Source organism: Balaenoptera acutorostrata, chromosome 6 (genome assembly GCF_949987535.1).
Source record: "Balaenoptera acutorostrata chromosome 6, mBalAcu1.1, whole genome shotgun sequence".
NCBI classification, from domain to species: domain Eukaryota; kingdom Metazoa; phylum Chordata; class Mammalia; order Artiodactyla; family Balaenopteridae; genus Balaenoptera; species Balaenoptera acutorostrata.
In genome coordinates this window covers 114696853-114723373 of record NC_080069.1, presented here as the reverse complement: position 1 = coordinate 114723373, position 26521 = coordinate 114696853, and the positions used below count along the sequence as shown (strand labels likewise).

Below are 26521 nucleotides of genomic sequence, written 5' to 3'. Positions count from 1 at the left end.
TTTTGTGAACAACTGTTTCCAATTCTCTTCGGTATATACGTAAGAGACAATTGCTGGGTCTATGTTTAATTTTGGGAGGAACTGCCAAATTATTTTCTGGAGCAGCTGCACCATTTCACATTCCCAGCAGCCATGTATGAGGGTTCCAATTTCTCCACATCCCAGCCAACACTTGTTATTTTCTGTCTTTTTGATTATAGCCATCTTAGTGGGTGTGCAATGGTATTGCACTGTGGTTTTGATTTGCATGTCTCTAACGACTAATGATGTTGAACATCTTTTTTTACAGGCTTCTTGTTCATTTCACAGCAGCCTTTTGAGGCAGCTATTATCCCCATTTGACAGCAGAGGAAACAAATTCAAACAGTTGAGAGGACTTGCTCATTGCAAGGAGGTGGTGGAGCTGTGCCTGGAACTTCAGTGTGTCTGTCTCTGAAGCTCCATGTAGTCGAATTAGCAGTAGAAACCGCTCTGGTCTGGTGGGCAGGAGGCCTGGTCTCTGGTGTGCCCACCTTGGGTAAGTCCTTTCCCCCCCGCTTCTCCAGGTGTCAGTTTCTCCTCCTCGCCACTTGGGGCGCTATAGGCCAAACATCTCCAGGCTCCTCTAGGAGCCCCTAACTCTAAGATCCATCACCCTAGCGCGGAGCTTCCTCCGCCTCTTCAGCCCTAGGTCGCCGGCGGTGCCGGAAGTGCTTGGCTCTTTTCGTTTGCTCCCGCCCCCGGCCCGGAAATACTTTTTCGAGAAGATGGCGGCTGTGTCAGTGAGTGAGCGACCGGTTGGAGGGTTCTCTTTCGAAAACTGCCGCAGGTGTGGCCATGTCCTGGGCCGGGTTCAGGGCGGGAGTGGGAATGCGGTGCCGGGGTCGGAGTCGGGTTGCGGTCTGAGCCGGGAAGTCCGAACGAATGGTGGAGGGCGAGGCCCGCGGCCCGCGGCACCTGTGACTCAGGGCAATTAGGGCCTGAGCGTGTTTCTCCTGAGGCCGGGTCGGCTCTTCCACTTCCCCAGCGCACCGGGACACCCTCCATCTCCGGGGTGGTGGTGCGGACCCTCTCAGACGCTCCCTTCGCAGAAAAACGGGACAGTATTCCTGCTGTTGGGAGGAGCCAGTGAAACAGATGGGCTTGAAAGCAAATGCTAGTAGTTTTTCCTTCTCCCGAGTTCCCTGTTAGAAACTCTTCGTGCCAGTGCGGCGCAAATGTGGTCCTGCCCTTCAACGCCTTTTTCTCTCATTTGCTCTCAGAAATGCTATCTTGGAAGCCGATTTTGCAAAGAAAGGATCCAAGCTTCCAATGGCCCGGAAAACTGGGACGACTATCGCAGGGGTGGTCTATAAGGTAAGCTGGGACAGGCTGAGAGCAGCAGTGTCAGCTAATTTCAGGAACCAGGGCCCTTGGCCTCTTTTACTTCTCTGGGCTGTGTGAGGAAGGGCACACCTTACAGAGTACTACATCAGGAAAAGCTCCTTTAGGAGAGACTATGTCAGTTTTGTGCATTTATCGGCAGTTTATATATTTATATTTATATTTATATTCTTTGCTCTGCTCGACAGGAAGCCAATTTTCTGTCTTAAGTTACTACTTTAGGAAACAGGATGATGTAATGGGAAAAAACAAGATTTGTTTAACCATTTAGCTTTTTTGCTGCCTCTAACTTTGGGCAGGTCACTTTCCTTCTCACAGCCTCACTTTCTAATCCATCAGGTGGACATAATAACTCCTGACTTAAATTGTTGTAAGGGTCAAAAGAGATAACTGGTTATTGCTGTTAAAGGTAAAGAGTGACATCTTTTAAAAAGAAATTGACAGATGTGGCTATTTTAATGGAAAGACTTCTGCATCTTAATCCAGACTTTTCTAATATTGGCTCTGTGATTTGTAAGGAATTCACTGAATCTCTGAGCCTCATTTGAAAACAGGAATGATAGTTCCTACTACCTACTGAGGGTTCAACCAATAATGTTTATTAATAAGCTTTTTCTTGAATGCCGAAAGTATAGCACAATATTTCAGCGCGTGGTGGGGTGGTTGGGGGAGCAGGGGATGGTCAACATTGTTTTTCCTAAACTAGAGTAGAGAACTGTGGTTTGTATATGTGAAGTTGTTTTAAAGTATATATTTCTTAAAAATAGGATGGCATAGTTCTTGGAGCAGATACAAGGGCAACTGAAGGAATGGTTGTTGCTGACAAGAACTGTTCAAAAATACACTTCATATCTCCTAACATTTAGTAAGTATTGATTAGTTTGAATAACTCATTTTTAAACATGTCAGGGGTAAAATTGAATTTACTTTTTCTCTCTAAAACCTGTTGTTCAGCCTGTATTTTCTTTCTGTCTCCCTTAAATGGCATTTCCATCCATCTGAGCTAGCCATCCTCAAGTCCTCTTTTTTATTTTTAAAAATATTTATTTATTTATTTATTTGGCTGTGCTGGGTCTTAGTTGTGGCACCCTCACGCGTGCGGGATCTTTTAGTTGTGGCATGCAGGCTCTTAGTTTCGGCATGCGGGATCTAGTTTCCTGACCAGGGATCGAACCCAGGCCCCCTGCATTGGGAGCACAGAGTCTTAACTGCTGGACCACCAGGGAAGTCCCTCAAGTCCTCTTTTTGCTTTAGTCTTCAGTTCATTTGGTACCCAGTTCTGCCTTCTGTGTGCCTTTTGAATCCACTCCCTTTTATCCTTCCCTTTACTAAGGCCTTAGCTCGGATTCTTTTTTTTCAGCTGGATTATTGCAGTTGTCATTTAAATGGTCCCTCTGCCTTTGGCCTTTTCTTTTTCTTTTTTTTTTTTTTTTTTTTTTGAAATTCACGTTCTTTTATTTATTTATTTATGACTGTGTTGAGTCTTCGTTTCTGTGCGAGGGCTTTCTCCAGTTGCGGCGAGTGGGGACCACTCTTCATCGCGGTGCACGGGCCTCTCACTGTCGCGGCCTCTCTTGTTGCGGAGCACAGGCTCCAGACGTGCAGGCTCAGTAATTGTGGCTCACGGGCCCAGTTGCTCCGTGGCATGTGGGATCTTCCCAGACCGGGGCTCGAACCCGTGTCCCCTGCATTGGCAGGCAGATTCTCAACCACTGCGCCACCAGGGAAGCCCCTGGCCTTTTCTTTATCTGTATTGTTCACTCTTCTGCCATATTGGGTTTTGTAAAACACAGATCTAATTATGTTCCTTTCCTGTTTAAAAACTTTTCAAGAGATTTTTCACATTTCCACACGCTTTCAGGATAAAATCGAAACTCTAGCATGATATTTAAGGTCTTGTACAATTTCACAGAAAGCTTACCTTTTCATCCTATTTAGCTGCTGTCACTCTATGTTCCAGTTATACCTGGGCTGTCCCTATTTCCCTCATGTCCCTGTTCTCCACATGTCCAAGCTGTTTTACCCTTGCTTTTGCTAGTCCCTCTGCTTAGAAATGCCCTTTCTTCTTCTCTGTATAGTGTTTTTATTCTGTCCTTCCAAATCCAGCTCAAATGAAACCTTTTCTGAAAGATCAGAGTTAACTGCTCTCTCCTCCAATTTCCTACAGCATTTTCTACTATGCTACTATATTGTATTATATGTCTCCTCCACTCAACTTTGAAATCAAGTGCTATTACTATGTCATATTTTCTTTATTCTCAGCACTTTGGAATGAGTGGTATCTAGTACTAAATACTTGGTAAATGTAAATTGCAAGGCTTTTAACATTCCTTGCTCTTTTGTACAACTTGGATATTTTCTAGGATCAGTAAAATGCACACTCTGTTCAGAACGTAGAAACTAATGATTTGAAATATTCCACTGGGCTACAGAAAATATATTTGCATATACTTAGATGTGCATTCTCAATTTTATGTTTATTTAAGCTTGGTTAGAGCAGTTACAGTGCAGGTGTACTCAGAAACCTCTATGTCCCTGAACTTTGTGGAAGTTTTTCAAGAAGCTCCACTTCTAATTGAGCCCTTTGGTAATTGAATTTCAGCTACGTTTCTAATTGTATTTTTTAGTTGTTGTGGTGCTGGGACAGCTGCGGACACAGACATGACAACCCAGCTCATTTCTTCCAACTTGGAGCTCCACTCTCTTTCCACTGGCCGCCTTCCCAGAGTTGTGACGGCCAATCGGATGCTGAAGCAGATGCTTTTCAGGTAAGGTTCCAGGATGGGGATTTCTGTAGTATTTTTTTCTCATGCCTTAGATTTTCAGCCAAGGGAAGCCTGGAAGCTCAAGAAAAAGCATTAAGAAATACACATTTTATTCCAGAAATCAATTGTCACTAAAAAGACACTTTAATTTCATACGGCTTTTGATAATGTATTTGAATTTATGGGGTCTGGTTTGTTTTTTTTTTTTTCATGAATGAATCACATGTGACCAATTGAGTCATTTCCTGAGGCTTAGGTTATTGCTGGATAAAAAATCCTTTTTTGTTCATAGTAAGAAAGAGCTGGAAGGAACCTTTGAGTTCTTCTTGTGAACACACACAAACACAAATGATTGTTTTTTCTCCCTTTTTTAGGGGCAAGATAACAGTGAAATGAAAAATGATATTTGTAGTTGGCTGTAAGTGGGTAGAATAGCGTTACTATTAACCAACATTTATTTGTGCCAGGCCCTGTGCTAAGTGCTTTATGCATGATCTCACTTTATCCCTTTAACTCTGAGATAGGGGCTATTAACATCTCTAATTTATAAGTGAACAAAGTGAGGCTTAAAGAGATGCGATCGTTTGCCTGACCTGACCTTCACTCCCTGCTGACTACCACAGAGTTCCTCTTAGTAGTTTTGTTTCTCTTTAGTCCTTAACGATCACATCATCACTTTGTGTTTGTATAGGTCTAGACAGTTTTCAAATTTTAAGTCCATTTTCTCATTTGCTCATAAAGAGAAGAGAAGCAATGTAGTATAGTGGAAATAGCCTGGACATTTAGTCTTGAGTTGGAATCCTGGCTTCTCCTTTTGTGACCTACCTTAGCTTTAACAAATTCTCTCCTCTTTCCTTCTTTAGAGAATGTGTATCATGATACCTTTTTAAAATTTTTTAAAAAGTTGGTCACAGGCCTTTATTCTGGTCCTTATCATTCATTAAGCAACCTACACAAGACATTTTCTTTATCTCTGTCCCAAGTGGTAGCAGCTGCATCCAGGCCTGTGAGAGTTAAAGGGGAGCAGGAACAGAAGGCAAAGGTTGTAAGTTGGCAGCTCACAGGCTGTATTCAGCTTGTAAAGAAATTTCATTTGGGTCACATAGTGTTTTAAAAAAAATAGTGGCAAACAATTACAAATTGGGAGCTTTGAATTTAAAATATGGATTTCCAGCTTCTTCTGATAAAAGCTCATAAAGCGGGCGGTAATGTGGGACTGAGCGGCCGTTGTTGCCTTTGGAAGTGGGAGCGTGTGTTCTGGCCTGTCAGTCCTTGCGTGGCTCACTTCTGTTTCCTGCCTGGCCCTTGCCTTCCTGTGAATTTGCAGGTCTTCGTCTACAAGTGTAGCATGGCCCCTGGGCTCTCAGGAAGTGGATATGAGGTTTAATATAGCTATGCAGCAAGGCCGGTAGAATAGTTCCCATTTTACAGCAGAGGATACCAGGGTTTATGAGTCATATGGGCAGGAAGCCTAGTCCATATCTACCCAATTCCTACTCTGACTGTACTGAGCCTTTATGTCAGTGATTTCCATTTATTTATGTACATAATCATCATCCTAATCCTGGAGAATTATCGTCTATCAAATAAATTCTTCCAGTGCAGTGTGAGAACTTGTTAAAGCACATGTGTTGTCAAGATAACTAAAGACATTTGTGATTTTGATTTTAAATGTAAAGCTCCCTCTGGTGGTTTGTGTGGTGCATTACATTTAAAACAATTTTTAAACTTGTAAAATTGCAGTAAATATTTCAAGATTGCTTGCAGTGTCATTTAGCATTTAGCTAAATCTAGCAGATGTTTCTGTTAATCTCTTTAGAATGTTTCAGGAATTTAAATTCTCTTTTTTAGTTGTGTTAAAGTGTTTTATTATCTTTAGTTTAACATACTTTGTAAAAGTTAAATTTTATCAAAGTTTTGAGAAGAACACAAAAATTTAAACCAGGATAATTATGGTTCTTTATGTCTTTTGACATTTTTGTTGAGTTACGTAAAGTGGGTTACTAGTACAAGAGAAAAAAGCATAGGATTTGACTTTAGAACTTTGCTTCAGATCCTGTCTACAGTGCTTACATTTGTGTAACTTTGGGCTGTTCACCTCACCCTTCTTAGTCTCAGTTTCTTCCTCAATAAAATGGGGATAATAGTTCTGTCTCTCTAACTTTTGGGGAGGAAATGAATAAAGAAACAAGGCTTATGCAATGCCTAGCACAGGGCCTGATACATAGTTAGATCCTCATTCAGAGGCTGAAAAAAGAATACAAGGTGTACTCTTGCTGTTTTCTTCCCCCTGAATAATCCATTTCCTTGTTTGTGAATAAGTGAGAAAAGAGGGTTTGATAAACAGAAGTGGGCGTCTTTTTCCTTACTTAGGCAGTACTTTTATTTTACTTCTGTGGTGGCTGTATGTGGAAGATATCTGTGATACTTGTTCCTTCTGCATGTGGAGCCTTCTTGTTGAGTCTAGCAGAAATCTTTGATATACTATTCTGTATTCTGGAAACTATTTGAATATGTAGAGGCTTTAAAATTTTATTTTATTATATTGTATTTTTTTTTCCTTACAAAAATACTAGATATTCATTGTAGAAAATTCTGAAAATACAGTAAAGCCCAAAGAAAAAAATGGGCGAGAATCACATTTTGGCTGGTTGTATATACTCCTAGTCTTTTAAATTTATTTATTTGTTCGTTCATTCACTTGATCATCCCTTCCTCCCTTCCTTCCGTATTATAAGTGTATGTTCACAGTAAAAAAGCTAGAAGATTTAGATTAAAAAATATTGAAATTATCTGAATTTCTACCACCTGTAAGCAGTTGGTGCTAACAGATTATGGTACACTCTTCAAGGTTTTCCCTATGTTTAATAATACATATTTTGTTCTATAAAAATGGGATCATAGGGCTTCCCTGGTGACGCAGTGGTTGAGAATCTGCCTGCCAATGCAGGGGACACGGGTTTGAGCCCTGGTCTGGGAAGATCCCACATGCCACGGAGCAACTGGGCCCGTGAGCCACAGCTGCTGAGCCTGCGCGTCTGGAGCCTGTGCTCCGCAACAAGAGAGGCCGCGATAGTGAGAGGCCCTCGGACCGCGATGAAGAGTGGCCCCCGCTTGCCACAACTAGAGAAAGCCCTCGTATGGAAACGAAGACCCAACACAGCCAAAAATAAATAAATAAATAAATTTTTAAAAACTTAAAAAAAAAAAAAAAAGGGATCATAGTTGTGCTTTCTGTCCCATAATGTAACCTAATCTTTTCACCTACCAGTGCCTCTTCAGTAGTTTCCATGTTGGAGTACTTCAAAAAGAAAACGTTTTTATAAATTATTGTAAAAGTAATGTATGATCATTGTAAAAAATTCAGACACTATAGAAATGTGAAAAGAAGCAAGTAGATTTCAGCTGACACTCTGCCACTTAAGCACATACACTGTGAATCTTTGAGATCTATTTTTAGACCTTTTATACTAGGCATGTATACTCATGTATGTATTTGCAAAAATGGAATCCTGCTATATGTGTTGTTTTTTAACTGACCCTGTTCACATAACAGTATATTGTGAATATTGTTCCCATCAGTAGATGAGCTTGGCATCCAGAGATTTTACCTTGAGCCCATGGAGGACTTCTGGAGACCTGTAACTCTCCTGAAATAGTGAAAAATTTGTGTGTGTACACTTGTTATGGGCGAGGGTTCCACAATTTTAATCATTTTTTCCGTGGGGTCTGTGCCCCCAAAAGTTTAAGAACCATAGATCGGTATCCTAATTTTTGTTGGATCACAGTAATCTATTTTATTAACCAATTTTTGAAAACTAACAATATTGCTTGCTTTAAGGTATTGTAAGGTATTCTGCCGATCCTTTGGAATATAGAATCTTTAGGTACTTGTGTTATTAATTCTTTAAGCTGTATTCTAAAATAAATTCCTAGAAGTAGAATTGCTGGGTCAAAGGTAGGCACATTTAACATTTTAATATATATTGCCAAAATTGTCCTTGAGAAAGATTACCATCAGTAGTGCATGAAAAATGCAGCATGGTTTTTAACGATTGTGTAGTGTTCCGTTGTATAGCTGTATTAGTTTAGCTAATCTGTTTCCCCTTTTTTAGCATCATAAACAGTTACCGCAAAAAACATTCTTATGCATTCATTTCTGCATATTTGTCCTTTTATATCAATAGAATTAGATTCCTGGAGACAGAATTTCTGGGTCCTTTTTTAAGGATTTCATTGACTTGCCAAAATATCTTAGACTCTTCTAAAGGCATCAAACAGATTATGTTTTAGCTTGGAAGGGAGCTAGCTGGTTATTAATTGACTTTAACTAAACAGCGTGTTTGGCAGGCAGTTGATATAGTGGATCAAGCACTGGGCTGGGGTGGGAGTGGTGGATCTGGTGATTCTGGCTTCTCATCCCAGAGTGCTGGGATCTAGTCTTGACCCTTCTGCTAGCTTATGTGGCTTAGGACCAGTTTTTTCCCTTGTCTGGGCCTCTGTTCCCTCTTGAGGCTGCTTTTAAAATCCTTTCCTGCTCTTTATTTTTTCACTTATAAACGGAAGATTTGAAATAATAAATTGGTAATCAAGGGACACGGGAAATATTGGACTCGACCTAGAGCGCTTTCTGATGGGTAACTACGTCTCAGACAATCTAAAATTATGACTTTGATTGGTTCTTGTGTTATTTTTATCAGTTTTAATGATTGTATCATTAGGCAAATTCAGCATGTGTTGGTTTCATTTTTCTTCCCAGAGAGCTAAAGGCTCACAGTGGGGAACTTTAAATCCAGCATGTTTATCTAGCATAGCAGTTCTAATGGTAAAAAATTGAACCAGATACAAGGAAAGCAATCTATAGAAGTGGAAAACCAACTAAGTAGAGGGTCCAAAGGAACAAATACGTGCAGAATTAAACAGGTGGGGGTGAGGTGGAAAATGTATTCTCTCCCATGTTCCTGAGAGATACAGCTTTAAACTGTGGGCAGGAGCAATGGGTTTTATAGGCTGTCATGTAGTTACTTCATTCACTTCCCTGCATGATGAAATACTTCTTTCTTTTACTCAGTATGAGCTCATATCTGTCATAATTTTGTGGATTTATTCAAGGGAAAGGTGTTTTGACATTAGCTATTTTCCTATGAGGCTATGGTAAGGTTGATAATTTGAACAGCTTTAGTTTAGCAACGACTCACTGTTGACTTGGAAGGGAGCTTATCTGCTAAACACAGAGAGGTATGATGGGAGGGGTGCTGATCTTGGGAGTAAGCCAAGCTTGGCTCTGAGGCTTAAAAATGTCTTTGGGTTGGTTTTCTGTTCTCTACAATGAGAATTAATAGTGTCTTCTTTTGAAGGGGGTTGTGAGACTAAGATTATGTAAGGTACATGGAGTGCCTCACACAATTTACAGTTTTTATTGGCTGATAGTAGATGTTCAAGTATGTTCGCTCCATTCCCTATTTTTTTCCCTTCAAAACAGTAATTATTTAATGAAGCAGTAGTAGCGTAAGAAAAGCTTTTTATTGTCTGACTTCAAATACAACTTTCGGTTAAGTTATAGTGATGCAATGTAGACTCATTTTTGTTTTTTCTTATGCATACTCTGATCACCAGGTATCAAGGTTACATTGGTGCAGCCCTAGTTTTGGGGGGAGTAGATGTTACTGGACCTCACCTCTACAGCATCTATCCTCATGGATCAACTGATAAGTTGCCTTATGTCACCATGGGTGAGTGTAATGTTTCCCTGATGTTTCAGAATCCTCTTATTTACTGAGGTGGTCTCTTAAAGTCGGTTTATTTCCTGATAGAGGAGGCAGTGCAGTACAGTGCTTTGATTCCTTCTACAAGTATTATTGAGTTCCTCCTAGGGATTAGGCCCTGTTTTATGTGCTTGGGATATAGCAGTGAACAAAATTTAGATAAAGATTCTTGCCTGCAGGGAGTTTATATTTTAGTGGGGGCGGACAGACAATAACAGCAGCAATTATAAATATATTTATAATATGTTATAAAGTGATAAATAGTAGGAGAAAAAAACAATGCAGGTGATATTATACTTCAGTTATGTAAGATATTACCTTTGTGGGAAACTGAGTCAAGAGTGTACAAAAATGTGATGTATTATTTCTAACATCTGCATGTGAATTTACAATTATCTCAAAACAAAAAGTTAAAAAATGTTAATGCAGTGCAAGGGGACTTGAGAAGGTTAAAGTAGGTTCATGAAGAAGGTGAGGTCTGAGTGGAAGGACCTCCTGGGCAGAGGGAAGGCTAGAGTGGAGGCCTCACTGGGGGAATAGGCCTGGTACATGCAGAGATTTTTTTTTTTTAAGCTAGAGTGACCAGAGTTCCTCTTTGCCACTTAATCTCTGAGGGATCCTGGGCATATAAGTCCTCTCTGAACCTTGATTTCCGTACTTGTGAAATGGTATCAGTAATACCTACCATGCATAGCAGGTTATTTATAATGATTAGAAATAATGTATATAAAGCATCTGGTCCAGTGCCTGGCCTATAAATAGTAGCTACACTTTTTAGATCAGCCTTGTACATTTGTATTTTAGCTCTAAATGCTGGATAAGAGTACTTTTTTTAAAATGACTTAAAAAAGTGATAAAATTATATTTAGAAGAGTTGGGATTTTCGAATTTAACTTTCATGCTAAATTTTTGAGTGAAATTGCGTATGTCCAGGGACTTCCCTGGCGGTCCAGTGGTTAAGACTTCACCTTCCAATGCAGGGGGTGCGGGTCCTGGTCAGGGAGCTAAGATCCCACATGCCCCACAGCCAAAAAACCAAAACATAAAACAGAAACAATATTGTAACAGATTGAATAAAGACTTTAAAAATGGTCCATATCAAAAATAAATCTTTAAAAAAAAAAAAAGAAAGAAATTGCATATGTCCAGTAGCTTGAACAGGTCATTTGTAGCTGGCGTTTTTCCAGCTGTTGTTTACCTTTTGCATTTTTTGTCTTGGTATCTTGGCTCTGCAGAGCCAGGAATAATGGCTGCCTTGAATAGTTTGGAAATTGCTAGCTTGAGACTTTGCTATTCCATTCCATGTAATACACAAGCCTCTTATAAGATTTGTATGCAACAGATGTTCCATGTTTGTGAGAAGAATGATTTGTCCCCAGATACCATATGGAATAATTATTTTAAAATGAAGATACTTAACAGTAATTTTAGAATTGCTCTGAATTGCTTTGTTCCATTTTATTTGTTATTTCCATCAAAGTACTGTTTTTATTTCCCCCCGTTTGATGCCTTTAAATGGCAGTAAAGGTGGAATAGCCTTTTCTATTAAGTAGTTTCATTTCTTCTTTTTTTTATTTTAAAAAAAATTTCACACTTGCAGGAAAGTAACAAAAATGTACAATGAATAGTCATATATACCCTTTACTCGTGTTTGTCAGTTGTTAACATTTTACCACATTTTTGCTCACTCTCTCATACATTATTGTTATTTTTTGGTGTATAGAGCCATTCGAGAGGAAAGAGCAGACACCGTAACCCTCTATCTCAAAATCCTTTAGGATGTTCTCTTACATCACCTTGATAAAATCATCAAAATCAGGAAATTTAATATTGATACAAAGCCTTTTCATTTTTAAGATGGAAAAATTGAATTGGTTTCTGTTGCTTTTGAACTGTAGTAATTTGTCTTATGAGCATAATCCTGAATTTAGGAAAAGTTGTTGAAAGTGAGTAAAGCAGATTTGTGTCTGCTCATTTCATTCCTGCAACTCCACTTTGTGCTCTGTCCTGGCTGACAGTGATCTTGCTTCCCTCCAAGTCCAATGTGAGTCCAGGGTGATGGCTCCACAGCTTTGATTTTATGGCATACTTCTGCTCAGAAATCATCACTCTCCACAGTCTGGTTTTGCTTTCATAAGAGATTAAGAAGATTAAGAAGAGCAAGACATCAGTAACACCTGATTTTAGATACACAAGTAAGTTGTTACTTTGAGGTTTAGATTGTTTGTTCATCTGTTCATTTATCAACTATTTCTTGAGTGCCTTCTGTGTAAAAGCACTGTAGCAGGCTCCACAGAGAGAGGTTGAATGTCTGGATCCTTACCCTCAACATATTCCCAGTGTAATGGGGGAGATAGATGTATAAACTGACAAGGGCAGTAGGTACAAAGGCCATTGGAGGCCCAAGGGAGAAAGGGTCTAAACTGGAAGATTTCAGGGAAAGCTTCACTTCACTTGAGCTGAATCTTAAAAGAAGGATAAGTTACTTTCATTCATGTATCAGATATTTATTTAGCATCTGCTATGTGCTAGGCACTGGGAATATAGTGGTCAACACAGCACCTATCCTCAGAGCTTATAGCCGCTTGCGGGAGATAGGAATTAAGTAAATACACATTAATCTAAAAGAATGCACTGTGCTAAGTGCGCTGGAGGAAAAAAACAGTAATAAGAGAATACAGGAAGGAGCATGTGGATAATGGGTGTTTGGGAAGTCCTTACTGGGCAAGTGACATGAAAACATTTTCTAATGAAAGTAATTTATGAACATGACAAAACATTCAAGTGGGGAAAAGTATTACATGAAAAGTAAGTCTCTTTCATATTTCCCCAAAGTAACCACTGTTAAGGGTTTATTGTGTTTTTTCTCAGAAAATGTTTTATGATCCACCTATATGTATCTCTGTCATCTGTCATCTATCTGTCTATCCCTATTAAAAATACACAGCTGAGGTCATGCTGTAGATACTGTTCCATTACTATTAACTTGTTTTGAAGAAGTTTTTGTATCAGTGCTTGTAGATCTATATCAAATCTACAACAACACCTTCATAAAATTGTATTACATGTCTCTACCATGATTTAGTGACCCATTATCCTATTGATGAGTATATGTCTTGGTGTACTTGTGTAAGTACATCTGACAAGTTCCTAGTAGTGGAGTTCTGGATTAGAGTGTGTGCATGTATTGCTCAGAATTCTCTGTTGTAATCATTAGAATCACTGGATGATTTAAGAAAGGAGGAATTTTTAATTTTTAAAGGATAGTAGGTGGCTCACAGAATAGGAGGGCAGGAACTGGGTTTGGGGCCAAGAACAGTTTCAGAAATAATGCTGCAGAATGGGCCATTGCAGGCGAAGGCAGAATGCTGCAGACCACACTGCTGGCCCAGCTGGCGCAGGCCCTGGCTCGCTGCTCACTCTGCTGCTCTGGCTGCCTCATCTGGAACTGAGGCTTCCTGCCATCTCATTCACTGTCTGAGAGTTCCTTATAGGGAAGGGTGGTCACTGTCCGAGAGTTCCTTATAGGGAAGAGTGGGTGCTTGGTTGGTGATGATTGGTGAGGCTCAGTCATCCGTTTATAAGGTGGGGGGGTGTTCCCCAGACATAGAAAGGAAGTATAGCTACTGGGCAGCCCCAAAAAGTGACAGATGGCTGGTCATACAGTGCATTTTACCTTTTGAGAGCTATTGCCAAATTTCCCTCCAAAAAGATTGTACTAGTTTGTATTCCACCAAGAGAATATGAGAATGCCTTTCTCTTATAAACTCTCCTACTTTGGATATTCTTGCCAGTCTGGTAGGTGAAAGATGGGGAAAACTTAACACTTAAGCTGAGACCTGAATGATAAGTAGGAATTAGCCAGGAATTTGCCACCCTACTCCCTACCCCCAAAGGAAAGACTTTTCAGGCCCTGCAGTGCACAGGGGACCAGTATGGTCAAAGAACTGAAAGGCCAGAGTTTGCTGGATGGGTGAAGCGAGTGCAGTGGCGGGGGGAGTGTTCCACGTTGGGGGCACAGCAGAAGATGTAGAGGGATGAAGACGTACAGACGTTCAGGAGGGTGGGGCAGAGGCAAGGCTGGAAAGCTAGGCCGGAGAGAGTCCTGACGGTACAGGCTGAGTTGTTTGATTTTGTCCTGGAGGTTCCCATCTACTCTTTTCAAGCCAGGGGATGATAGGATAAGATTCGCTTGTTAGAGCAGCCTGACAGCTGTCGGAAGGAGGATTGGCATGTGGGAAGTCTAGAGGCAGAGAGGGAGGTTACATCTGGCCAGAAATGTTGAATGTGTGCATGGGTCCAGTGGCACAGGGATGGCCACGGTCGTCACAGAGAGCACTCAGAAACCAGCCAGCCATTAGGCCCCATGCCGGGTCTCTGACCATCCTCTCCTGTCTTCCTCAGTGCCAGTTCCTTCCCGGCTCTTGACCACAGTGTTGCAGGACAGTGTTGCAGTAACTCCTCCACCGGGGTCATCTTCCTTCCAGTCTGGCTCTAGACCCTTTTTCTTCTTCCTCCTCCACATGTACCTTAGGTGTTTGTGGCAACAGGCCCCTTGCCCTCCTCTGAACTGCCTTTCACCCCCCACTGCTGCTGTGCTGCCTTCTTTCAGAAATGCGTTTTCTGCCTGGGGTGTTCCTACTCATCATCCAAGATCTAGCCCAGAAGCCATTCCCTCGTGACTGCCCCAGGCTGTTAGCAAGTCCCTCTCCGGTAATTTGGTGTGCAGCTTGATTCCAGGATTTCAACCATGTCCAGACTCTACTTTCCCTGGCTTTTGTCCTTCCTGCCCCTGTAAGAATCTGAGATCTCTGTCAGTAGAATCTGTCTCACTCCCAGAGTCTCACGGAGTCCTGTATGACTCAGTGAATATTTGATGGTGAATTAATTTTCTGATTCTCTAACTTGCTTGTGCCAAAGCATGTGTGAAACCTTAACTGCTGTTTATTGTTTATTGTTATGAACAGTTTACAGTGCCCCTGGAGCAGAGCTGGTTTAGATTGTGTTCCAGCTGTGTGGCTCCAGTTGAGCCGTAAGAGAACAGCACAAAGCACTGCATGTGTGATCGGTCTTTTTTTTTTTTTTAAAAAAAGCTTAGTATTATTTTACATTTAAAGCATATTTGGAAGTGTCTCTGTGCCAGTGTCTGCGGGTGCCATCACATTATTTTCAGTTAAAATTCTGTGCAAGGGATGCTATCATTACCTTCTTATTGATGAGAAACCTGAAACTTATATTTACTAACCTGCCCATTGCTGCCCTGCCTGTAAGCAGCAAAGCTGGGAGTTGTCTTTCAGCTCAAGCAAGCCGGAGCTCATCACAGCTGCTTTGATTTTATCATCTTACAGATGTTACTTCATTAAGCTATTAAGTCTTGCTCCTGAATACTAAAAATATTTATACAAATTCCCAAGGGGCATTTATTTGTTTGGCATATTTTCGACTGCTCTTTGTGTGGATTTTCTTTCCTGCGTATTAAAAACAGTATTTACTGAAACAGCTTTATAGTATCAAAGGAAATTTTAAAAAATTATATGCAATTCTACCACCTGAAGACAACATGAATTTTATATATCGTTTCTTTCTGATCCAAGTCCGTTGTGAAGGGGTGCCTTTTATCGGAGAATGTGAAATAAAATACAATTTTTGTGCTGTCCTGGTTTTGTCTTTGCCATTCTTTCAGTTTCTTTTGGCCATTGTTCACTTTTGAGCAGGGCTTGATGCCTCTTTCCCTGCTGTGCGAGGTGTGCTGCGCTGCCTTTCCTCCTGATGAAGGAGTTCTGGCTTCTATGGAGGTGGTGGTGGTTTTTCTTTCTTCCCTTTTTTTTTTTTTTTGAGGGGATGGGGAGATGGATGTTGAGAGAGAACCCCAGAAGTGCCAAAAGTTGGTGGTTTTGTTTTAATTCACGTGACTTATTTTGGGTGAGCTACAAACCAAACCTCCAACTACAGATAAAATAGAAGGCCCTCCTAACTGAAATGTGCCCACAGAACGTTAACATTCCCTGTGGGATTGAGGCTTTCCGTAAGTGTGGTGTAAGTGAGAAAATGAATATTTCATGTAAATTCTCATGTTTTAGTGAAAGTAGTTTTTTATTATGAGAAATAAAAATACAACTTTGTAATGAATCTTTTCTTTTTCCTGAGTGATTTGACAGTAAGAGCTGGAAGCTACAAATTACCTGTAAGACAAGGGTGTCTACATTTTGTCTACCCATGGGCCTGTATTGGCGACTAGCCAGGCGCCTGAAGGCTACTCTTAATTTACATTGAATAGAAGACACCTGTCTTGTCTTGCGCATCTCTAACATGCTGGCACAGCTCCTTGAGCACAGTGTCCAGGAGCCTCCTCGCTGAGGGCTTGCCTTCCAGAGGGTTTGCTTAAGAGAAGAGTGTATCAAACTCCTCGTGGTGTGGCCCTCGGACAGCTTCTGTCCTAAAACCTTTTTTGTGAACGGGGTGTTGGCCATAATGATAGCAGCGTTCGTCCAGCAGCTTGCCAGCTGCAGCGCCAGCAACTGTTGTGAGACAACTTGACTGATTTAGTCTTTGCACTGCTGTGAAGTGGGTACTATCACCCCTGTCTTGAGGGCGAGGAAATTGAGGCTCAGAGAGGTATGCCGGGGTCACACAGCCTGGAGGTGCATGATCTGGCATGAGAACCCTGGTCTCTGTGACTTTTCCCCCTTGGCTTTGTTATTGCTGTGAGTAGTGTGTGGCACGTGGTCCAGACCAAATGTGTTTTGGTCCATTCTCAAAAAGAAGAAAGGACCCCTTAGGTTTCATTTAATTATTTATTTTTAAAGAAAATAATTTGTAAGAGACTGTAGGTGATTGATTAGTGTGATTGTGAAAAACCAGGCAAGATTTTTGACTTTTCTTTATTAAGAAAGGGAAAAGGGTTATGGTTTTTTTTTATAGACAAAATACGGGTTCTTTTAATTCTCGGATTAATTAGCTTATTCTTTTAACTTGCCAGCTTTTCTTTATTAAGCAAACTGAAGTACTGTCAGGAGAAGCTTGGGGACCATCTTTTGCTGTTAGTTTGGCAGTGTTCCTTGTAGCTGCATTGGCAACATATATAAAATTTTTATTTTGCCCACTTATTCACATAGAGAATTAATATGAATGAAATTTAAAGCACGACATTCCTGGAAATGAGGCCCTTGGACAATTTAGGAATACTAACTTAAGGAATAAACATTGATATGCACCATTAGGGAAGACTTTGGGTCACTGCCAGGGCCGTCCAGGTAAAATTCTATCTCCAGATAAACTGGTTTATACAATTTCCTAATTACTGGAATGTACCTCTTAAGTCCCAGTTTACAGAGCCCCCTAGCAATTAAAAAGATTCGGGACAGAGTAGTAAACATACCAGATGTCTCACCTTGTGGGCAAAGAAGAGTCTTAGAATTAAGTTGGAACTTAGGAACATCAGTAGGGAATTCAGACCTGCCATTTCTCCATATTTTTACACTAAAGTGCAACCATTGTGCAGACATTTTGTTATCTCCACATGACTCGATTTGAAACATTGTCCTGCGCTGTATCAAATCAGTGCACTATAAGATGGCAAATATTTCTTCCACATTCATTTTCAACGCTGAAATCAGATGTGAACTCAGCAGCACTGTATTTAGTTCATAGACCCACGTAAAAGCCTTCTCAGAGGGCACATGACCTTGTAGCTCTAGCGTTGCTGGAAATTCTTTTTCCTGAGCTGGAAATTCTTTTTCCTGACTAGTGTGGGCCGGGTGACTGTGCAGGCGTTCTGTAAGCATGGGTCTCCATCAGGACTGGAGTGAGTCTTGTCCCCTGCTCTCTGTGGGTCAAGGACTATGCAGTGGCGGGAACCCCATCCTGGTGGGAGCTTTGTCTGTACAGCCAGTGACCACCCAGAGCCGGCTTTTCTGTAACCAGCTGAGGTATTACCTAGAATCCTAGAGAAAGAGATGGAAGCCCTGGCTTCAGTCACAGCCCTGATTGACCAGAGCTAGTCATCACCTAACCTCTCTGAACCTCAAACCCCTCATTTCTAAAAAGAAGCTGATATTTTTTGACTTGAAGGTCACTGGGTTATTGGGATGCTTCCATGTCACGTGTGTGAACACGCTCTGTAAAGCACTATGTGCTTTTCCCCTGCATGTGTTGCTCTGGAGTCGTTTTTAGTTTTCTGAGGTAGGGTGGGATAGTGAAAAGAGCTGGTCTTTGTAGTCATACTGGGTTCAGATCTAAGTCCAACATTTATTAGTTGTTTGACTGTGAGTGTTGGTTTCTCCTTCAGGAAAATGGGGGTTAGAGGATCTGTTCCATGGGTAATGTGTGAGGATTAAGTGAGATAACCACATGTAAAAATCTTTGTGTGTAGAACATCATTGATGTTTGATGCATGGTGTTTTGATAATTTTAGTGCTAACACATTCTCTGTGTGCAGTTCTGTGTACTGAGATTTTTCTGGCCGTTTTTCCTGCTTTGATTAATATATATAAGATGAATTTCAGAAGATTTAAAATGTGCGATGCATGGATTTTATATCTTAAACTTTGTACCACTGTGGAATGCCAGGAATTAAGCAGCTGGGAACCAAAAGCCCATGGAAGTTGGGTTATGCATCTTGATTCCTGGTTGTTGCAGTGGTGGTACTAAGCCAATAGATGGTGCCATTATGTTAGGAGATGAGAAAATAGTTACTTCTGCGATTCATCATGTTGTTTCAGGGAATGTAATAGAGCCAGTTCTTGCTGGTTCTTTATCTGTTCTAATTAGAGTGGACTTTGTTCTTGATTCTGTGTAGAAAATATTAAATGTCTCTTGTAGGTAAAATAGTGAGGTATTGAATTAATGTTAGGGTGCTCTTCCTCCTGTTTTTTCTGCTCTGACATTTCACCACGAAGTCTTTTCTGATTTGAGTTCAGTCCTTAGTCTACAACCAAATAAAAGCCCTTGCTAGGAGTACATTTCAGAACTTAAATGCAGTGCGCACAGTTTTAAGTCCTTTGCTTTTTAAACCCCATTTCAGAGAGAGTGGGGTTAATTAGTTCATCTTTACCTGCTCTTGTTTCAGAATTGGCCCTACTACAAAAAGTGCCTTTACATTCTCGTAACCTAGTGCTTGATGATCTTTTACTTTCTTGTTGGACAGACCAAGTGGAAAGTCATTTTATACATCAGAAGACTTTTTATGTGGAGGTCATATAACTAGGGATTTGTTGGCAACCAGATCTGCCATTACTAGCTGTGTGTTTTTGGTTAGGTTCCTTTACCTCTCTGATCTTAGTTTTTTGTTTTGTTTTTTTGCGTCTGTAAAGTGGAGATAATACCATCTAGTCCACAGATGAATAAAGTGAAAAAATATATGTAACAGTGTTTTGCACATTTTTCCAGTAAATAGGATTTATTATTGTTTGCACAAGGCTCTATGGACAAGATAAACCTTTACTTACAATTAAGACTAAGTGTGTTTTTATAAATTATTAAACTCTGTGGTCCTTTGTCCTAGAGGGTTCTAAGGGACAGGAAAACTTGGAAAATGCCTGCAAAGGGATTAACTTGCAGTTTGGGAAGCTATTTTGAAATGCGGGCTAGAGTAAAGGTTGCCTTTGAAAGACCTGTCAGCTCTAACTGCCTCAAGGTCCTGCAGCGGGAGAGAGAAGTGTGTGCCCTGCGCTCTGCAGTGCTGAGTGAGAGCTTGTTTCCTGGTGGGGCCTGATGATTGTGGGAGCCTGATGATTAGGAGAGGTAATTTTCATCCTCCATCGTATCCTTTACACATAGGGTTAGGTGACTCCTCTGTTTGAAGGAGAACAGTTTTCTGTCCTCATACCTTGTGGCATTTCATTAAAATACATTAATAAAACACAGCCTTTCACTTTTTAGGCCTGAATGCCCCAAATGTTAGTCTTTTCTTAAGAGTAAGTGTTTATAACCTGTCAGGTCAATGAGACGTTGCAGTTGCAATTATAAGAAAACCCCCTGTTCCCTTCGAGTGGTGTTTTACATTATTTACTTAGAGTAAAATTTAACTCCTTTTTGAGTACATTACATTTAGAAAAGGAACTGCATTTTTTGAGAAATTAGTTTCTGAATGAAATGTTGTTGGATGCTTTAAAATCTATTTCTTAGCATATTAAATGGAATATATATATATATATATTTTTTTTCATTGGGGATAAAATGACATTGAGGTACATTTGCTGATGAAAAGGAAGCATTCTTTCCCCTCATGGGGGGTTTAAATGTAATACTCAGTGCTTACTCAGGAGTGAAAACATCAAATTAAACTGCTTATGCTGACAAAGGACAAATCTGGATTTCAGCAACCCATGCAAGATTGTCTGATTGCTTGCCCTGCCTCTCCTCGAAGCTTTTGGCCAAGACTTATAATGAAATGTATGCATACATTTAAACCATTTCAAGTCAGTGTCTGAGTCTTCCCAAGCTCTGAGAGGAGTTCCACTGCTCTCTAGTGGCTGAATGTGGTCCCCCGGCACCAACATTGTTTTATTTTCATGAATCAGCTCTTCACACATTGGCAGTGTTGGCCTCCAGAGCAGACACCAACACCAGGAGACCAGACCTTGTAGACAGAAACAGAGTGAAAAATGATCCCCATCCATGGGTCTGTGGAGAGCACCAAATTTTGTCCAGGATGAGTGGCCATTTGACTAACAATGAGCAAGTGTGAGTAAGCACTCTGTCAGGGAGAGCTGACACTGATGGATGAGAAGTTCTCTGTGTTACTCTTTTATCGCTGCATACATCTTACACCTTGGCAGGCCACGGTGGCAAACAGGTCCTTGGGTGCTTAAAATGGACCACTTCTTAGCAGAAGGAGCAGCTCTTTTCCTGAAAAGATCTGGTTGAATTGATTTGGGGGAAAAGCAGTTAGAAATCCATTTCCTGCTGCCTCTCAGAACTTCACGACTTTGAGAGAAGATATTTTAAAGACCTCCATTTCTGTTAAAGTTGCCGACCTTGAGAGTTGTTGAGAATGATTGTATAAAAGAGCCCCTGGAGGACGGGGACCTTGTGTTAGAGTATTTGTAACAGCTAACTTTTACTGAGCTTTTACTATGTGCCAGGCATTCTGTTTTACATGCGCCATCTCATTCAGGTCTCAGCCGACCTATGAGGAAGGCGCATTCTATCATCTTCCCCTTTGTGCAGGGAGGCAGCCAGGGCAGTAGGGCTGCTGTCCTGTAGTTTCTGGGGCACCATTTACCTTGTGCTTGCTGTGGTGGTGCCGCCGGGAGCAGCTTGGCAGCCGTGCAGGGCTGGGAGGGCCTCAATGGTGTGCTGTGGGAAAACAGGCAGGAAGCTCAGAGCTGTGCCACATCTTTGCATCTGTGTTCCAGAGCCTGCTGCCCAGTGGGCACCTGGGATGGTTGGTTCAAAAGAATGAGTGGAGAGTTGCCCTTCTGAAAGGTGCATGGGCTAAAGAGCCACAAGACCTAGATTTGAATCTTGGCTCGCCTTATTGCCTTTAAATCAGCTGAGCCTCAGTTTCCGTGTCTGTAAAATGAGGAAATACCTGCACCACATGAGTTAGGGTCTGGGACCGATAAGGTCCTAAGGGTAAATATTTTCCCTTCCCCAGTGTGAGAATTTGTGAGCTTAGACCTTATTAGAAAAAGCAGATTTCTACCTGCTGGCTTTCAGATCCTTTCTAGAGCTTGACTTAGAGCAGCAGGTTTTAGAAAATTATTTGTCTTTTATAGTTTCTTCAGCATGTCTGATAAAATAAGTTCTAGAATTGCCAAGTTTGATTTCATACTTGAGTGAACCCTGACATGTATAAAAATAACACGTTTCATGTTTTAAAAAAAATCCCACTATCCTTAAGCCATATTAATGGAGGTATTTTTTTAAATATATAGAGCAAGTAAAAACAATATCTTAGTAAAATTTTCTTGATACATTTCAAATTTTGTCCTGAGTTGGATTGTTCTCTCAGAAAAAGTTAGGATTCAAATTGAACTACTAATACTAATGCTGATAAACTAAAATTAGAAACACTCTCAGAGGGTTTAGAAAATGGAGACTAATTTCACTGTTTTATTTTTTTTTGAATGGGGCTATTTAAAAATAAATGCTTAGATATTTGAGTGGCATTGCTAAATAGTGAATGGCATCTGTTTAATCATTTATAACATTTAACTGAAATCCCAGTCTCATTTGAATTTCCAAGCAAAACAACACAAATTAACTGTATCCAGATGTGTGGAAATCATTCTGCTGTAATCTGAGCAAAAAGTAAGTTAGAAAGCATGCTTTTGGGGGTGGAGAGTTAAGAAAATAGAGCTGCTTCCATGCTTACTTGCTAATCTTAATTTCAAGCATTTGGCTTTGTAATTTAAGAGGCAGCACATGGAACAGAAGCAGTGTTGGACACTTTAAATTTAGGACGATCGGGGCTCACATTCCCAGATTTGCTAATCACTAGCTGTGTGATCTGGGCGAGTTCCTTATCTCCAAGATTCAGACTTCCCTTCTGTGAAATGGGACTGCACTTACCTGCCATGTCTGAGGAGCAGACAAAACTCACGTGACTGTGCTTTGAAATTTCATAAAACACCACGTGGACTGTGTCTGTTGTGGTCTGTTTAGTAGTTTGTTTGCCACATAGTATACTTCTGGATAAGTGAGATCTGGCTTGGCGCTGATATGCTCAAAGGACTTCATTGTTAAGATGATTTTATCTCTTTTTTAAAAATTTTGGTGCCTGTCCTAAGGAAGCCCTCCTAAGGACTGTGGTAGAGAGACGTGGTGTATTTATTTGTGATGATTGACTGCTGTTGTTCCTTGGGACTGTTGACGCATGCGTGGGTTGACCTTCAGGCCCCTGTGTACAGATTTCAGGACTAAGCTGCCTGCTGCTGCTGTTACACAGCAAGACTGTGACAGCTGGCAAGGTCTTGGTCTTTAGGGTTTTTTTTTTTTTTTTAATCCCTTAACAAAGTTGAATTCTTATTTTCTCCAAGTGTATATCTTAAAAAATTGTAAGTAATGCATTGTCTTTGAAAAGAAAATAAAACACAAGTAAACAAAAGAATATAGCACCACCCAGAAATAAGCATAATTTAAAAAAATTTTCTTCCAGATGTGTATAATATGTATTATATAAACATATCTGTTAATTTTGCTTGGGAACATGTTTTTCCCTCAGTAAATATTGTTATCATGGACATTGCCAAAAAATATTATGTTTAATCACCATGTATATAGTATTTGTTTATTTTCCCTATCTCCTGATTGTTGGTGTTGGACCTTTACATTTATCTCCAGTTTTTGTTACTGTTGCTGTTGTTATTTTTGCTTTTTTCTAATCTAAACAGCGATCATAATGTCATTTGGGTACTTATCCATTTATTTCTTTAGAATATGTCTCTAGCAGAATTGCGGGTTTGGTGGGTATGTATAGCTTTATGCTTTCTGATTGATGTTTCTAAATTGTGTGTTAGAAAAGTTCTATCCATTTGTGCTTCTACAAGAATGTTAGATTGCCCTTTTTACTACATCTTTGTCAGCCCTGGATATTATTCTTTTTAATTTTTGCTAATCTAAAAGCCAAAAAATGGCTATTTAGTTTCAATTTGTATTTCTCTGATTACTAGTGAACTTGAACAGTGTCTCTAAATGTGTATAGGCCTCTACTTTTTTTCTCTTCTGTAAACTGCTGTGTCCTTTTCTCTGTTGGTGTATTGATGTTATTTATCTGTGAGCTCTTTTTACTTATTAATGCCCTGTGTGTTGCACATATTTCTCTGAGTTTCAGGGCTTATATTTTACATTGTTTACAGGTGTTAGTCTTTTTTTTTTTTTTTTTAAGCCAGTCGCCTATTATTAATAAGACAGATACTTCATTTTAAAAGTGTGGCTGGAGATGTGACCCGTGTGGCGTTTATGCCTGAGCCCTCTTCTCCTGGAGGTCTGCAGTGTGGGCGCCCCGTGGAGTCATCTTGAAGGTCTGTGGGTGAGTCAGGCCCTGGCAGTCAGAGATGGGGAGCAAGACCGTGCTTTCTGGGACTCACAGGGGCGTCTGTTGAATTCTTCTAATAAGCATCAAACCTGGACAGCCAGTGTAAGGCGGTGCCTACCCAGGTGGCTGCAGTGGGTCAGGGGGTGCAGAGCAGTTTCTGTCCCCCGTGGATGAAAGAGGGCTGAGTTGTGTACCCTTCCCCCCGTCCCTGTCTCTCCCCACAGCCTGCGTGCTGGGTGGTTTGGGAGTTGGTTGTTGAGCAGGTGGGTGTGTGTGGATGGCGTGGGCGAGCTTGGGGAAGGACAGTGGATGCAGAGGTAAGTCAGTGGGTAACTAGGTAGCCGTCACAGTGTCATGCACACCGTCTCTCTAAATGCTGGTCACTGAATTGTACCTCGTATTTCTGTTTTAAAGAGCTTTGTTCTGGAAGCAACGCTGGCTTCCAGTAACTGTGGGTGGGCTGAAAAAAGCAGACTTGGTGGAGGTTGCTAAGGAGCAGCTACCTGGAAACTACTGATGAGACAGAGCTTTGGTAGAAAAATGCAGAAATCCAAGGAGGGCGTTTCATTCCTGTGATATCATAGAGTTCAGACCAGACTAGGACGTATAATAGGACATGGTTTTGTGGGTTTAAAGCTTTCTTTTCTTTTGAAAATTGACTTGCTTTACATTTGAGTTTGTCTTATATTCATCCCGGTATGATAAATTAGGTAATAAATGTTCTTTTACACTTTCTCAAGGCATTTATTGCTGTCGTCACTCCTTCAGGGCCAGCTCCGTTTCCCCAACTCCTCCATTTGAACAGTTGTACTGAAATCAGCCCAGCCTAATGTAGCAAATTCTATTTAGTGCTCACTGTGTGCCAGAGACTGCTAGGTATGGCGGATGCAGCTGTGAAGGGATGGACAGTTGGCAGAGATAAACTCTCGTGGGGGTGTGGTGGTCAAGGAAGGCTTCTGGGAGGAAGTCATCTCTCAGTTGGGGTTGGATGGGTGCCTCGGAGTTCTGTGGACTGTCAAGGGGGCAGAGGGAATAGCACGTGCCAAGGTGGGATAGGCTTGAAATGGTCTGGGCATTTAGGAAATTATTGTCAGTTTGGTGTTGGTAGAGTGTCAAGTATGTGTGTACATTGGGGAGGAGGAGGGGCTGAGCGAGCCAGAGACCTGGTCATGGAAGGTCATTCATGTCTGCTCTGAACTATACTGTGGCCTGTAGAACTTTGTTTGAGAGAGTGACATAGGGTCACACCTGAGACAGGAATCCTGCCCTGTGCTTGTTAGTCCTGTAATCCTAGACAAGAAGCTTTATCACTTCACTGGGTTGCTGTGAGGATGACCAAATGACAACATATGATGTGTGGCCCACGGTGGGTGCTCAAACAGAACGCTCTTGTTCTTCCCTCTTGGCTTCCTCTTCTCTACTCTAAGAGAAATTGAGGGCAGGTCTCATACCCCTTGCTCTTAGAGCTCATCCTGCATTTGTGGAAAGCATATTCCCTCTGACATCCATTTCCTTCATCTGACACGCCCACTATCTAAAGCAGAGGCCCCTATACCCGGTACACTGTCCCCTGGCTTTTCTGTTTGTTTATTCCTTAATGGGAAACCAGGCCATTCTGACTGATTGTCTGAGGTGGCCTTGTTTTTGGAATAAAAAATCAGGGTAAATCCTTCAGAGGATTTTTGCCTTGGTTTTGGGTATGAGAGTGCCAGGTTAATAGGTTGATGCTGAAATCATGGAATATCTGTGGACATTATTATGGTTTATGGGGAAAATGGGATATAATATTTAAACATTTTGTGAGTCAAATGGCTGCTGTATTACTATGGAATTTGATGATTTATTACATATAGTTTTAAGTGGCATTGAAATAAAATCTGGGAAACTTGAATTGAAATTATTTAAAAAGACCCGTCTCATTGAGTTTATCATCTTTTTTCTTTTTAATGGCAAACTCCTTGTTCCTTCCCCCGGTTGCATTGCCTTGAAATTATGTGAGGGTTTGCATGTTGTTCTCTTGCCATTTTGGGCGTTTGCAGTCATATTTGAAGTTCTGTCTTCTCTTTTCTAAGTAGCAGACACATTCAGAGTTTCCTAGAAACCTGTTGACAAAGTCAATTGCACTCCATTTCCTAGCACTTCTGTGTACTTCTGAAAAGGGGGCGCCAAAGTCCTCCTTTCCTAAAAATGCTAGGAGCAGGAGCTAATTTGCAAGTGATTTAGAAATTGTTTTTAATGTTGAATTTCCCCTTCTTTTCAAGTTTATTTGGAGTCCGCTTATCTTTCATCTCAGGGGAAGCAGAATCAGGCAGTTTAGCAAGCTCCTGTTTTCCTGGAAACTTCTCAACTCTGTGCACGTGCATGTGTACACCTGCATGTACGTGTGTGTGTGTGTAAGTTGGTGTGTGTGTTTTGGGGGGGTGTGATATAAATGGGGAAGCAGAAATACAGTGTAATAGGGATCCCTGTGTCCTTTCTATGTTTACCTCTCCTACGCCTTCCACTCTAAAAAAAATCACTGTGTGATGAGAAGCATCACTACATTGCTAGACACTTTTTGTTCTAAGAATTTAGATTTAGCACGTACTTCCACTTACGGAAATTTTTTCTGCGGCGTTGTTTCGCATGAAAAAAAGCTTTCGATAAAG

The 26521-nt window shown here is 40.9% G+C and overlaps 1 protein-coding gene across 1 annotated transcript in view; it reads left to right on the top strand.

The window, feature by feature from the left end:
- The first annotated feature begins 672 nt into the window (after window positions 1-672).
- The window catches only part of PSMB7 (proteasome 20S subunit beta 7), a 56448-nt gene continuing 30599 nt past the window's right edge, over window positions 673-26521 (top strand). Inside the window, exons 1-5 of the mRNA XM_007194695.2 lie at window positions 673-808; window positions 1242-1335; window positions 2130-2227; window positions 3990-4130; window positions 9744-9859. Coding sequence (XP_007194757.2) covers window positions 747-808; window positions 1242-1335; window positions 2130-2227; window positions 3990-4130; window positions 9744-9859 — 511 coding nt within the window. The 5' untranslated portion in view covers window positions 673-746. The remainder of the gene's footprint in view (window positions 809-1241; window positions 1336-2129; window positions 2228-3989; window positions 4131-9743; window positions 9860-26521) is intronic.